Here is a 15704-nt window from a genome sequence, read left to right on the forward strand (position 1 = left end):
GGAACTATAATCTAAACCAAAAAGGCTTTTAAGTCACCAAATTATTTAATTATTGGTAGATAATTACTTATGTAAAACTTTATTTACAATTTTAACTATTTAGAATGGGAAATAAGCCACAATATTTTTAAAATAAGCCACAAGAAAATAGCTTCAGAACAACATTAAAACTTTATTTGAAAATTAAAGATTTTGTTGGGAAAACCCGCATTTTCCGAGGAAAATTTTCGTCGGAGCAGATCGGGAAAAACGCGTCTCTATGCAAAATTTAATCACGGTGAATTTTTATTTGAGTATTTTTGTTGTAAAGTTAAAATCTTCGGAGTTATAGAGCAATAATTGAAAAAAACACGATTTTCGTGCGCCATTTTGTTTATAAAAAAAGTAGCACACTATCTGAGGACTTTGCATACCTATATTATTAATATATAGGATCTTATAATTCGATTCCAGCAATAAAATTGCTGGTAAATAACTTTTCCCAAAAATGGCCTATTCTCCGATAATCAGCCCAGACTAAAAATGAAGTTACTGAAACACTGAGATGTAGTAATTTGCTTTCTCGTTATGAGTCTTCTCCACTTCCAAGCTGTTCCGTTTTCAAAGTTTAGGTGCTTTACCATCTTCTCCTGGCTCTTCCATAAAAAAATAACAGACTAACGAAACAAAAATTAAAATATATAATACGATTGTGATACCGACGATACTGTATACGAGCGAAAATTGGACTTTACAGAAAAAGCATAATAGTAGGATAAATGCAATTGAGATGAGACATTTACGTGCTATAGCCGGAAAGACCAAATGGGATAGAATAAGAAATGAGGTAATAAGAGGGATAACTAAACAGGAACCAATAATGAATAAAATAATAAAGAGGCAATTAAACTGGTATGGACATCTGATGAGAATGAAATATAGTAGACTAGCAAGGAAAATTCACGAAACAAGGAATATTACAAAAAAGAAAAAAGGCAGGCCGAGGAAAAAATGGATACAGCAAATAGTAGAAGCAGGAAAAATTAAACAGAAAACGCTAGAAGAAATGAAACTAATAGCACAGGACCGAAAAGAATGGAAGAGATGGGTAAATATGTAGCTAAATTAAACCCAAATCCGACACCTGAAAGGGTATAAGGAAGGGGAGAAAGAAAGAAAGAAAGAAATTTTTTAGCTTTTGATCGACTAAAAGCACACAAGCTGTCACGAACAAAGATATAAATCAGTTATCAGTCAGATAACCGTTCCAACATCGGTTTCCAAATTACCGTCATGGGACGATAACTGGGCGATACAATTACTAACATGCACAACAAACGGTACAAGTAGTTTCGTGACGGTTTCTGGACCGTCCAAAAGTTCATGTTTGAGCAAACATTTGGAGTTTATCCTGCTACAAAATTCTTTCATTCTTAGGAAAAAAATAAAAACAACACCGTTATATTAATAAATTCTTTTATTTATTCACAATATACATTTTTACAATCTGATACTCGATCAGCAATGTTCAGTCGATGGTTTATTAGGTACAGGCATATCAACATAATTGTCAACTGTCATTTTTCAATATTGTCTTTATGGTAATTCGGTTAACAAGATTGGTCGTTGTCACGGCTTTCGACGAAGTATAAAACAAAACTAATTACAATTTTTACACGAGGAAAATAATTTAAAACCTACACACAATATGCAAGAAAACAAAATTCTTTGATACAATTTTTTAGAAACATTTGTTCATAGTTTTCTAAAATTCTTACTTATTTGCATACCAAAGTTTCTACAGTTACATTGTTAACTCACTCAATAAGTTGAATCGACTGTATAGATGTCGTCACTAACAACAGTTACCTATATTATTTAGAAAGTCAATTGTTAAAAAGTGAGCACTATAGAACCATTAGCTTGTAAGTTATAGCGCTTTAATTTATGTTACTATTGAAATTTTCAAAACAATACAAATACAAAGGAAAAAAAGTAAAGAAATTTTCTAGGTTTCTGGTAAATCCGAGGTTTTTTCAATAGACCATGATAGTGTGACGTCAAAACGTCAACATTTTTCCAAACACGTTGTGTCTAGGGTATACGCTACCGTGTACGCAAATAAAAAAGTTAGGTAGAATTAAACGTCATAACAAATATTTTTCTATCAAACAAACACCAAACATATCAAAATAGCGTGTATCAAAATATAGTCACTGCCCACGCTAAATAGTCACTAGCTTGATGAAGCTTAACTTTTTTATTTGCGTACATTTTAGCGTGTACTTAGACACAACGTGTTTGGAAAACTTTTTTTGACGTTTTGACGTCACGACTATCACGGTCCATTAGATATATAATCCAAGAGTTGGCAGAGGTAAAAACATGTGTGCTAGTATCTGAAGAAGTAAATAATCACTTCCCATAGGCGTTTACCGAGCTCAAAGGAAGTTGTGAGGGTGTAGAAAAAGAGTTGAAAGGTCAGCGAATAATCAAACTGAACATTTTTAGGTCGTAGTGGTTGAAGAAGAAAATAATCAATGACAGGGAGCTTCTGAAGTCCAGAAGGTTGTAGTAGGGAGATTTTTGGCAACCAAAATGGCCGAATAGTTGACTCAAATTAAAAGTTTGAGATGGTTGTGGTTAAAGAAGAAATAATGTACGCCAGAAATGTTCTACTTGGTCAGATGAAGTTGTTAAGAGTGTAAAAAAGGAGTTGAAATGTTAAAGAGTAACCAGAATGAACATTTTTAGGTCGTAGTGCTTGAAGAAGAAAATAATCAATGACAAGAAGCTACTAGAAGGTCACAGGGAGGGATCAGGGGCATTTTTTGGCAACCAAATTGCTGGAGAGTTGACCAAAACTAAAAGTTAGAGGTGATAACAGCTAGAGAACTAATCATGACAGAATGGATTCTTGTAGATCAGATTGTGGGAGTGAAGGAAGATGTTTGTGTGATCAAAAAGTAATATAGTGTCAAAATTTCTATTTTAGGTCAGTATTAATTAATGATATAAAATGCTTCTAGACGATCGGATGATGGCATCAAGAAGCTTTTGTTAAATGGAAGCTTACAATAGATCGGAAGATTGTATTGAGGGTATTAGAGAGTAACAAAATGAAGAATTTTGGATGTTAGTACCTGAAGAAGTCTACGAATAGAAAATGGGGGCTTTTAAGGAATCAAAAGATGGGAATGGAGTGATAGGAAGAATGCTGAATGATGATGTATGGTCAAATTGTATAATTGTGGGTAGTTATGGGTAAAAAAAGTGAGTAGTCAATTATTGTGGGCTTCGAGCTGATGTAAAAACGGCATTAGGAAGATTTTTATAGACTCAGTAGAAGAAAAATGGAATATTTCATGCAGCCATCAGTAGAGAACTAATAATGTGGTCAAAGGATTCTGAAAGGTCTGAGGGTGATGTTAACAATACAGAAAAAGATTTGGTTTAGTTATAGTGCAACTAAAATGAAGATTTGTGATACCTTTATAAAAGGTATATTTATTAAAAACCCTTTAAAAGCGCTACAATTATCACAGAACGTTTTCGCTCTCTAAAAAGAGCATCATCAGTGTTCTTAACTAAAATAAGTATAAATATAGTATTTAGGTACGAACAATGATGATGCTCTTTTTAGAGAGCGAAAACGTTCTTTGATAATTGTAGCCCTTTTAAGGGTTTTTAAATAAATATACCTTTTAGAAAGGAAATGTTTAATTAAATTTATTTGTATTAATGGTATACAGCCAGCTACAGGAAATTCTTCCTTGTGGAAGATTTGTGTGTTGAAGAGGTAAAAAAAATTATGAAGACTTTTAATCGATCAGAAGATAACATTAACGGCATAAGTGTGATGTTGGATGATAGGAGATGGTTAAGTTGCACACATTTAAATGATAGTGGGTAAAGAACTAAGCAGTCAATTATTGGAGTGTTAAGAAATATGAAAGTTTTTGTATAGCAATTGGTCAAAACGTAAATATTGATTAGGGGAGAGTCGGCTAATGGTGCGCGTCGGGTAATTGTGCGCATCAATGTTTCTAATCTCCTATTTAATAAAATTTCAAAAACTATATTGTCGGGCCATCTAGTAGCAACTGCCATATCTATCCGACACAAACGAACGTCGGGAGATACTTTACGGGTTGGTAGTTATCGTTTACATGTTTTTGCGTGGTATGATATTGTTTGTGTGTCTGCGAAAATAAGCGATAACTTTTTTTCTTGACAGTAATATAGTTTTAAATAGTACTTATATCCTTTATTTATTTACCGTTTTAAACACTGGTATAGTTAGTTTTGCTCGATTCTTTTTTATTTTTATCAAATTTTGTGTTATGCGGTAAAGTATAACGTCGTCTGATGGTGCGCATTGCGCTGCGCACCGTTAGCCGGCAAGGTATATAAAGGCATTTTTTACGTTTTGTGACTGCGTCATAAAACGTAAACAAGCGTTAAACAACCGTCAAAGTAGAGAAAGAGGCAAAGAGAAAACCACGAAATTGAAAAAAGGTACAAAAAGGAAAATTTTTGAACACAACAGCTCCGAAGTTATTTCAGAAAGTGACCTAATGATGATGAGTTAAAACGATCTCGTGTCAGATCAAAATGACTTCTGTGTATTGTGGTGATGGTAGCAAAAAAGACGAAGTATGGTTCAAGTGTTCAATATATTGTCAATGGTCTCATGCCATGTGTATACGACAGGATAGTTTAGAAGGATATATTTGTGACTTCTGCAATGCTTCGATTTTTTTTTAAATATCTGTAATTTGGTTTCTTATCTTTTTCCGTATATTTGTTTGTTCCTTTAATATTTATGTTCAATAAGCTACATTTTCGAAGGTCATTTTTAAGTTCTATTATTACACACAGTTATCCTACATATGCGCACTATTAGCTGAATAATTGTGCGCATTACAATAAATGGAAATTTCGCCTCTCACCCTTCTACTGTTCAACCATTCATTAAATGCGGTCCCTACCAATATACCTAAGCCTTTGAAGTATATCTTCAAAAAATTTGGAAACTGAAGTTTGTGAAATATCCTGAATTTGCCTTAGGTGCTCAGTAAAACTAAATGATTTTTGATTGTGTACCAGTTCATCACCATCATCATTACAGCAGCTATTCCATTCATTCGTGGTCAGCCATTGCTTGATGTTATCAGTCCATCTGGATTGAGGTTTGCCTCTACTTCTCTTACTTGCCCTTGATGGCCATTCAAGAATTGTATTTTCAATAATCGTTATGTATTATGTACCCCTAGACAGAGCGAAAATAAAACTCCAAAGGCTTCATCACACACATGCAAGATAGTCGCTAACCGTACAAATATATTATTAAGGTTTCCATATTTTTCAAAAATAAAACAAAAAATATTAAGACAAAAATCAAATCAGCGACCAACAGAAATCACAACACCCTGTATATTGTATATTAAGCATTAGATGTAAGAAAGTGTTTTTCGGAATTAGTGAATCGTATTCGGTTTAAAGACATTCCCCGAAAATAATAAAGCAATATATTGGTTTTTCTACCGTTTAGTTAGATAGACATTTGTAAACATTTGACGTTGAACTTTCTATTGTACGGCATACCACGAAACAAATGAAAAGATTATACAAAATAGTAGGTTTAGTAAATGGTCGTTTGAGAATAGGTAATTATCCTTTTTTCCATAGAAATTGAAAAGGTCAATTATGTGTTTACTAAGAATGACTTACGGATTATTAGATAGTAGAAAGTTGGTTTTTTTCTTGAGAAGACAGTAAAATTTGTTTGGATAGATATAGGTCGTGATTGGGTGAAAAGAACGAAGTGGGAGATTTAAAGATTTTTGGATGGAGTTCGCCAGGAGAGGAGATGGCATTGTGAATTGAATACCGAGCGAGAGCACTACAGTTTCTGCTAAGATGACGCGACGTTGATAATTTGCCAAGTTTTGGAAAAAGTATAAGTTGTTAAAAATTTGTATTTGTGTGTGGTGGAAGGAGTTCCAACTGTGGTAGCAGACAGAAGAAATAACTGACATGCTGTAAATAATAAACAGATGTATAGTTTGATACTGGACCAAGTCGATTAGTTGAGATATCTTTGTGTCTGGAGAAAAAGGGGATTATTCATGTAGTCAAGATTTGGAGCAGAGGAATTGGCAGGAGTATTCGGAGAAACTGAAAAGTACGAGCAAAGTGGACAAGACACAATCAAAGGAGAGTGAGAGGAAGTCATCAATTTTGGAGACAAAAGGTTAGTTTCGTCCTTTTAGTAAACAGAGACTATCAATCACGACCACAGATTTTTTACTTTTGATATTTGATTGATTTTAAAATATAACTGTTACTTTATAATTTCATAATTTTGCTGTAAAATTAATTTTCTTATTGTCTATTCCTTTTTCCTCAAAGGCAACTAGCAAACAATACTTTGAAGCCACGTTTTGTTTCAATTACTAAAAGAGCCCTGAGATATCATATTAATCTCTTCAAAATAAATATTAGAAACATACATTTGAGCAAACCACAACAATATATAGCACCACAATAAGAAGTTGAACAACAATGTAGCTACACTACAGTAATCATAATATCAAAGAATCTTGCTTTCGACGTACAAAACTGAAACTGTTAGTAGTTTTTATGGCTAAGAATGGCAGGCAGAACTGGCTGCCTATATGAGCATTTTATTAAGATTCTCGTTATCTACAAAATATACATACACATATTTAAACTAACATTGGGGTTGAGGTAAATTTATAAAATAGCAATATGTTACCATAATATGGTGATATATATAAACGTAATATTATTACGTTTCATTTACGCCAGGTTGCTAAGGTAAAATGACTGACATTCACAGAATGTACTTTCGGTAAAACGTGGCGCAACTGCTACCTTAAAAATTTGTTAAGAAGTGGTCGGATCAGTCTGTAGAACGCAGCACAGCCAAAACGCGACAATTACTATAAAACGCACATTTTAAATTCTCAGTTCCGCATCCACCACTGACTTATTTCTAGAAGCAGTCTGTCTAGCCATCACGTGATGCGCAGCTGGTAACCCCGGAGCAACCAGTGGCGACACCGACGGAGACTTGGTCGCTAGAGGGGACAAACTAGGCGAAAAGCTCGGTGACATTGCTGTGGACGTAGCGCCTGACACGTCGTGGTTGATAGGCGACCTGGGCAGCATCATCATCTGATTGTGGTGACTAGCAGCTCCTCTCGAGTTCAACACTGGCATCGCTATTGAGCGCGGCGCGACACTGGTTATAAGAGGAGGAGGTACAGTTTTAGAATGAGCAACTGAGTTTTTACTTTTTATACTAGACGTCGCACTGGCGCCACTATGAACCGACGCGGTATCGTCTTTCAGTCTTGCTATTTCCGAGAACACGTGAGCCAGCGGCTGGTACTGCGGTCCCCAGTCTAATAAATAGTCCCAATTGTAACTACCCGCCAACTCTTCTTCGCTGTGCACTATGGAACTTAAAGAACCGTTCATGGAAGGTTGATGCGTCACGGCAGGAACGTCCCCGTAACCGTTTATCATATGATCCATAGTTGTACTTAAATTAGAACCACCCACGGTAGCACCCTCGTTTGTCGAGCTAGCTCTGTCGCTGCCAGCAACGTCGTTCAATTTGGCGTATATGAGATTCGTAATATCGTTCTCATTACCCACTTCTTCGTCGAAAATATCTAATTGTACTGCTTTACTACTTCTCGGATCCGTATGCAGTCGAGTACTAGCCGGTGGAAGACTCGATATATTATTATTAATAATGCCCAAACGTGCCAAGTACTCCTGAGTGTTCCTCACCGAAGTATTCGAAAGACTATCACCTTCTTCACTCTTCCTATGACCAGGTTCTCTTTGCAAAGGACCTTCATTAATCATTCGAATTTCTTCGTCTTCACCATCATCCTCAGCAGAACCTCTACCACTAGAACCAGACTGTTCAGATCCCGACAACTCTGAAGTTGTTGCAGCGCCAGAATTGGAACTCGCTGGATGAGCAGCTCCGTACGGTGGTATTTCGTCGTATTTTGGAGGCGCAAACTGATTGTTGCTTCCTTGTAGTGAGCCAACTCCACTTCTGATCGGTATAGTGTCAAAAGCGCTAGGATCTACATAATTATTCGACGTGGATACAGTATCGGTGCCTAGATTCGGTTTGTTAATTTTTTTATTCCGCTTGTTTCTCATGTGCAAGAATACGAACACAGCTCCGAAAGTAATTATTAGCAATATCAAAGCAATTAACAGCCCTAAGGCCCAGTCGGCTATTCCACCACTAGCAGCTGACACAGCTGTATCTCCCTCTCTGTTGATCGCTAGATTAGTGCCAGGATCTGCAAGTGGATCTAGTATGATCTCAACTACCGTCATATTAGCCAAAGAACCTTGTCTTCCCGAACTTGCTGTTATCACCAAACTGATCTCCCTACCAGAACTCGGCAATTCAGAATAATCCAACTTCTTCTTGATTAGTATATCGCCAGTGGTTCTATTGACTTTAAAATATGCGTGCTGCGTCGTCAATTGGTAAACTACTCTTCCATCAGGACCTTTATCCCGATCAGTTGCTGTCACATGTCCTACAACATAACCAACAGGAAGGGCTGATGAGGTAGGTAAAGTGAGTTTGTACGTTCTTTCTGTGAACTGTGGATGGAATTCGTCTTTACCCTCAATCTCTACCCTGACTTTTACCGAAGTAGTTTTACCTCCAGCATCTTCAGCTTGTACGACAAAGTTATAACGACTTCTTTGTTCGTAATCGAACACAGTGGACGTGGTAACAACTCCTGTGGCAGGATCTATATGGAATAGCTTCCAGGAATTATCTAGCTGTGCATACGAAGGCACTATTGAGTAAGTTAATTGACCAAAAGGACCTTTATCGGCATCAGTAGCATGAACAGTGAATACAGCGGTACCTACAGGTTCGTTTTCTCCTACAAATTCGTAGTACTCCGATACTGGGAATTTGGGTTCATTGTCGTTTTCGTCTTGTAAGGTTATTTGGAAGGTATTTAGAGAGCAGAGGCTTGGAACGCCCTTGTCGCAAGCTCTGATAACGAAATTGTATTCAGTGTTACCTCTGTCGAAGTCCAAAGTTTTATTGACGTATAATACACCTGTATCTGGGTTTAATTTGAAGCTTCCTTCGTCATTTCCGGATGTGATGTCGTAGATAATTTCAGAATTAGGAGAGCCAACCAAGTCAGCGTCAGTGGCGAGTATTGTTTCAATAGAAGAACCAACTGGAAGATTTTCACTGATCGTTTTTTCGTAATCGGTGGTCTGGAACACTGGAGCATTGTCGTTACAATCTTCTACAGTTATTTGAACATTCACCAACGACAATGAGGAGCTATCAGTCGATATCTTTAGATTATAACTGCTTTGCACTTCTCGGTTTAGAGTTTTGATGATGATGAGCGTACCGGCTGGATTGATTACTTCGAATATGCTTTCTTCGTTGCCGTCGACGATTCTGAAGAATCCGGAAGGTGTGTTGATGGGTTTTACTAGATTCATTATAGTTGATCCTTTGGTGGTGTTTTCTGGGACATTAATCCTAAAACAAAAATACAAAAATTAGACTACACTACAGAAGACACACTAAGAAATTTAGAACTATTTTTTGTGGTATTTGTATATTGATGCTTGAATTTGTACTTGAAAATACTAATATTTTAAGAACGTTTCTCGATGTGGAAATGGAAACGTCAAAACAAAAATATTGAGAAATTAGCCGGTGAAAGAGCTTAGGTAGTAAGATCGATATTTAGGTAGTGCGGAGAAATTAGGAAGAGTTAAATCTCACAATAAAACACTGAAAACTTTTGTTTTCTATACTTTACAATGTGTTTGCCTTTTTAAGTCTCTAACTGAAGAGTTTGAGGAGTGGGGAGCTGTTTGTCTCGAGTTGGTCATTCAGAATTATATCTGTATTTTTCAGTTTATTAATTTCCATAGATTCTAAAAAAGATAGCTTAAGGCCTTTATTTTGGATATGCAGAATTTGAAACTCTTCATTGAAAGAATCTAATAGGTGAAGTGCGTACGTAGAAGTGTCTGTTTTTCTATTGTTGAAAGCCCTTTTGTGTTCTGAAGAGATAAATGTCTTTCAAAGACACCGCAGCTACAGGCAATCACGCCGCAATAGATGTTTTACGTTAAAACTTAACAATGTCAAAATTTCAATGACATAATCATTAACTCAACAATCCTTTATCTGTCTCATCCAGTCTAAGCTGTTACTCTTCGGAAAATAATATTTTAAGGACGAATCCCGAAGTGGGAATGGAAATGTCGCAATAAACGGATTTTTAACTCAATTGTATTTTTTTTTCAAGTAAAAAACTTTTTTAAAATGCAAGGGAGGTCCGAAAAACCTTGAGGAACTTTAGTCAAAATACCCATGAAAGGGTAGAGATAGAAACAAGCTAAAAATGCGAGCATTATCATAACGAAAACTTTGTTTATTTACGTATTTTAATTCATAATATGGAAAATTGCTATTATGAAAAGTTGTTTGGAATTAAAAATTATGTTTTAATCTGCAATTGTATCATTCTAATTTAAATGTGAACTATAAAGGTACTTTACTCTTGATCGAAATTCATATTTTTATATGCCTGGTATAAAATTAATAAAATTTTATATATGATATATGGTTTCATCATAAATCTTAGACCATGAAGAGCTTTTTATGAAGAATAACTTTTCTTCGTTAAATTAAAAATAAAAGAGTTATAAATGAAAATGTTGTTGGTATCCATAATTTGAGAAAAATCTTCAAATATTTTTTTCCATTAGAAGGATGTAATTGCACATATTATTATCAGACATAATTTTTTATTCCTAACAACATTTCATATAGTCGGTTCGCTAAACTCAGACACAACTGGCTAGTGATTTTAGTCAGTAATTTTGCCAATTTGGCAAAAAAATATAATTACTAAATAGTTAATAATTACTAAATAATTAGTAATTTTGCCAAAATTGGCAAAAAACAAAAAAATTACCTACTAAAATCACTGGCCAGTTGTGTCTAGCAGAGTTTAGCAAACCGACTATAATAACAATTTTCATTTCATAACAAATGGAACAGTCTATTTATCATTAGGTATTAAGGGGGAGGGCGTATACTCGTATAAACCTTTTTAAAGTCGTTAATAAATTATTGCTTTCAAAATATACTCAAATTGTATTTTTGAACATCTTATTTATTTTGTATAATAATTAAATTCACCATCAAATGTCATTGATATTTTATTAATACTTAATTTAAAATTTAGTTTGACATTCACGAAGTGTCAAACTCAAATGTAAATAACCTATGCTTTGCTTAACAAATCAAGATAAAAAAACTAGCCTACTTACTAACAACGATTTCAGCTGACGTTTAGTGTGTCGGCAGAAAATAAAAGGATTGTGACGTCACATTTTAGACTTTAAGGTCGATTATCTCGAAGACGGTTAGAGATATCGAAATGCCGTTTTCAGATTTGGATTCAAAAGACAAAACTACATAAGAATCCATCGATAAATTCATATTAAATTTATAAACGAAAAGTTTTCGTTGAAAAATGCAAATTGACAAATGGATATATTACTTAAAGATATTAAAAGAAAATAAAATCTATATACCTCCCAACTTACAAAATAAAAGATAGACAATCACAAAATGCAGATATATCTTGAAACGAAATAAGAAATGCGCTAGAAGGATGAAAAATAACCAAAGCAACTTGCGCTGGAAACATATCTTCAGAACTGCTAAAATTGTAGCGTTTGAAAAAACTCCAACATTAATTTAAAATCCCAATTCCCAAAAAGAATGTCCATTTTTTAATTTATTTTGTGAAGTTGAATATCATCAAAAATATCCCAAGCCGTCCCTGTATACAGCCATTAAGTATTGCACAACATTTCAATGTGTTACAATTTATAAGAAGTGTTGATGCGTAGATGAATTTTCTAGAAGAAATGTTGAACCGAAAGTGACGTGAGTTTGTCATGTAAGCATCCCTAAGGATCAAAATCGCTCGGTACTTCGTCGTACTTTTCCCTATCTGTAGCTTCAGAGCGAAGCGCAGACAGATCAGTCCGGTTTTAGATTTCGAAGCGGTATGATCCCGCTGGCCGACTCACTTGAAAAAGGGCGTAGCCCCTTTTGTTCCTCGCCGGTAATAAGCACAGAATGGTCGTTTTAGAAGTTAAGAAGATCTAGTGTGAGTGCACGATGATTTTTCTGCCCCATAGTGGATTTGTATGGTAGAATTTTGTGCTCTCATACTCTGGTTGAGTTGTGACGCAGTTCTATAAGCCGGCATTGTGTAGAAGTCTTTGTTTGTTCCTGTCCCTATGCAAGTTCCAGTTGATTGCCCTGAAAAGTTTCAATTTCCCAGAAGAGCCCCCTTTGTGATTTGTGTATGGAATGTCTACCCCACACCCCACCCTCCAGTGATTGCCCTGAAATTGAAGAAAGAAGCCATGTCCTCCCCCTGCCCCCTGCCTCAGTTCGATGACCCTGTTTGTTGATGAACCCCTCCCCTGTAGTTTGTGACTGTGACGAAGAGTTTTTTTGTTTTTAAGGTATGATACGTTTTTTTAATTTTACTAAATTTCAAGTGGATAAATTGCTGGTAAATAATTGTATAAAGAAATTTGCTTTCATAATGGTAAAAAAAGGCAGTGACTTATGACATTTGACAGCTACGTCAAATCTTGTGTTGAAATAAATAGGTCAAATTTTATTTGACATATACTGCCCAACAAGTTCAATTGTAATTGTTTTGTTTGTAATCATTGTAATCATTGTTTTTGTAGTAAAATTTTGAATAAACCTGGTAAGAGTTTAAAGTTTTGAATAAACGTTTTGTAAGTGTATCTACCATTTTATTTCTGTAACCTTGTTTTGGAAAAATTTTAACTAAATTCTAATGCAACTGTGTGTAAGTTTTAGAGTAGAAGAAAAAGAATGTGGCATAGAAGCCAGTATTGAGATAAAGTTACCTAGTATAACCCCAAACGAGGAATCTGAGAGGAATGTCTCCCCATTTGGTACCCCATAAGAGAAGAAAATGTCTTAGTAAGTACCCAAATATGAACCAGAGGATTTGTTTCGAACGGCGTCCTGTTTTTTAAATAGTAGAAAGATCCTCTAGTCTGAGTAAGTACCCTTTGTATTTGGTTATGGTAGTTTAGTCTGTAACGGGTAGTTGTTTTAAGGACGACAGACTCAGTAAAACACAATTTAAAAATAAAGCAAATATATTAAAGGTAATTATATACAGTTTAAAACAAATAAAATAAAATATAATTCCATCTTCTGCAAAGGAAAAACAATATTAAACTTTATTATAGTTATCCGATCATAATAGCAACATCGAAATAATACGATAATCAATATATACAATAATAATCTCGCTACGTTAAAACAACGTAGCCTGGAGACGGCATTTCACTTCAATGCAGTCACTCGTTCCTCGCTACTACCGCCTACTGCGATAACGATTGTGGCAAGACTCCACGTCACTACGGTGGCGTCTACCTAGGCATAGTTCCGCCTCACAAACGGCGCATCTTTGCCAGGCCAGCTGAAGCTCGTTCAATACGCGAGGCATCAGCTGTTGAGCCATAGTAAGTTCAATACACGAACCATGACTGATTTTCTCATTCTCCTAGCTCGCCTTAAATATGCTCTCGATGCCCTCTCCTTCGGTTTCCCCCAGCGGTGCCGTGAAGAAGGAATGCGCAAACACGGACACTCCATCAGTCCCCTCCGGTAACAGCAGCTCATCGCCCGCCGAGGCATCACATCGTTACACCCCCTTCTCTTTGGAAAACAAAAAAAAATGTAGCATACATTTTTTTTTGTGCCGTGTGTGCAACACGGCTTGGGCTCATCATCGGTGTGGTCTTGGTCGGTTCTTCCTTACTTCGTAAACTGGTCCTGGATGGCTGTCAAGAAGATGCTTCCCTCTGTAGATCTTGGTCGTGGTCCCCTCATATCCATTGGGACAGTGTACCAAGGCTTTTCTACAGAAATGGTCACATTCTTCCTGCTGGCTGCATCTGCGACGGTTTACCCTTAAGGCATGAAGAAGATGCTTCCCTCTGTAGATCTTGATCGTGGTCCCCTCATATCCATTGGGACAGTGTACCAAGGCTTTTCTACAGCAAATGGTCACATTCTTCCTGCTGGCTGCATCTGCGACGGTTTACCCTTAAGGCATGTACTTTCTGTCGATTTTCTTTCACAAACTGGTCTGGGATGATTGTCAAGAGGATGTTTCCTTCTGTAGATCTTGCTCGTGGTCCCCTCAAATCCATTGGGACAGCTTATCAAGGTTTTTCTACAGCAGATGGTCACATTTTTCTTGCTGGTTTCATCTTTGACGGTTCCATCAACAATGTCGTATTTTTCGTAAATTGGTCTCGGATGACTGGCTAGAAGGTGCTTCCTTCTGTAGATCTTGGGCGTGATCCCCTCAACTCCATTGGGACAGTATGCCAAGGTTTTTCTACAGCGAACGGTCGCAACTCTTCCTGCTCGTTGCATCGGCGACGTTTATTTTCGGTTCCTTCTCGGTTTCGGTTCCTTAAGAATCTGAAAACAAAGAAGCTTAATCATCTTTGAACGGGTTCTATTTATTTATCCACGACGTGGACCTGGTACTGAGTCTGTGTCTTTGTATGGTTCTAATTATTGCTCGGGTGCCAATTTGTAACGGGTAGTTACAAACTGCGTAGCTTTTATTTTGCTCGGGCGCCATTTTGTAACGGGTAGTTGTTTTAAGGACGACAGACTCAGTAAAACACAATTTAAAAATAAAGCAAATATATTAAAGGTAATTATATACAGTTTAAAACAAATAAAATAAAATATAATTCCATCTTCTGCAAAGGAAAAACAATATTAAACTTTATTATAGTTATCCGATCATAATAGCAACATCGAAATAATACGATAATCAATATATACAATAATAATCTCGCTACGTTAAAACAACGTAGCCTGGAGACGGCATTTCACTTCAATGCAGTCACTCGTTCCTCGCTACTACCGCCTACTGCGATAACGATTGTGGCAAGACTCCACGTCACTACGGTGGCGTCTACCTAGGCATAGTTCCGCCTCACAAACGGCGCATCTTTGCCAGGCCAGCTGAAGCTCGTTCAATACGCGAGGCATCAGCTGTTGAGCCATAGTAAGTTCAATACACGAACCATGACTGATTTTCTCATTCTCCTAGCTCGCCTTAAATATGCTCTCGATGCCCTCTCCTTCGGTTTCCCCCAGCGGTGCCGTGAAGAAGGAATGCGCAAACACGGACACTCCATCAGTCCCCTCCGGTAACAGCAGCTCATCGCCCGCCGAGGCATCACATCGTTACAAGTCATCTTAACACCCCTTCACCCTCCCTAACGAATCTACGACCTAGCTCCCGCACAACAAATGAGCTGCCGTCCCGCAACGAGGCTTTATGTGTCTGCTTCTTCTTCTTTAGCCCCATTCTTACCCCCCAGTATCTCTATAGATAGTCTTTCCTTGTTCCCATATGAGCAGACATGTTAAACGCTTCAACTGGCGCCCAACGTGGGGCCTGTACTTTTTTTGCCTCCCTCAGACCCCATTTGCATGTTCCCACTACCATATCCCTTTAGCCTCCTTTCGGTCTCATTTGTACTACAACTGT

The 15704-nt window shown here is 36.6% G+C and overlaps 1 protein-coding gene across 1 annotated transcript in view; it reads right to left on the minus strand.

Annotated features, from left to right (window-relative positions):
• Positions 1-1438: 1438 nt before the first annotated feature.
• The window catches only part of LOC114327284 (protein dachsous), a 135483-nt gene continuing 121217 nt past the window's right edge, over positions 1439-15704 (minus strand). Inside the window, exon 12 of the mRNA XM_050648305.1 lies at positions 1439-9571. Within this exon, the coding sequence (XP_050504262.1) occupies positions 6964-9571 (2608 nt within the window). The 3' untranslated portion in view covers positions 1439-6963. The remainder of the gene's footprint in view (positions 9572-15704) is intronic.

Source organism: Diabrotica virgifera, chromosome 1 (genome assembly GCF_917563875.1).
Source record: "Diabrotica virgifera virgifera chromosome 1, PGI_DIABVI_V3a".
In the NCBI taxonomy this organism is placed as follows: Eukaryota; Metazoa; Arthropoda; class Insecta; order Coleoptera; family Chrysomelidae; genus Diabrotica; species Diabrotica virgifera.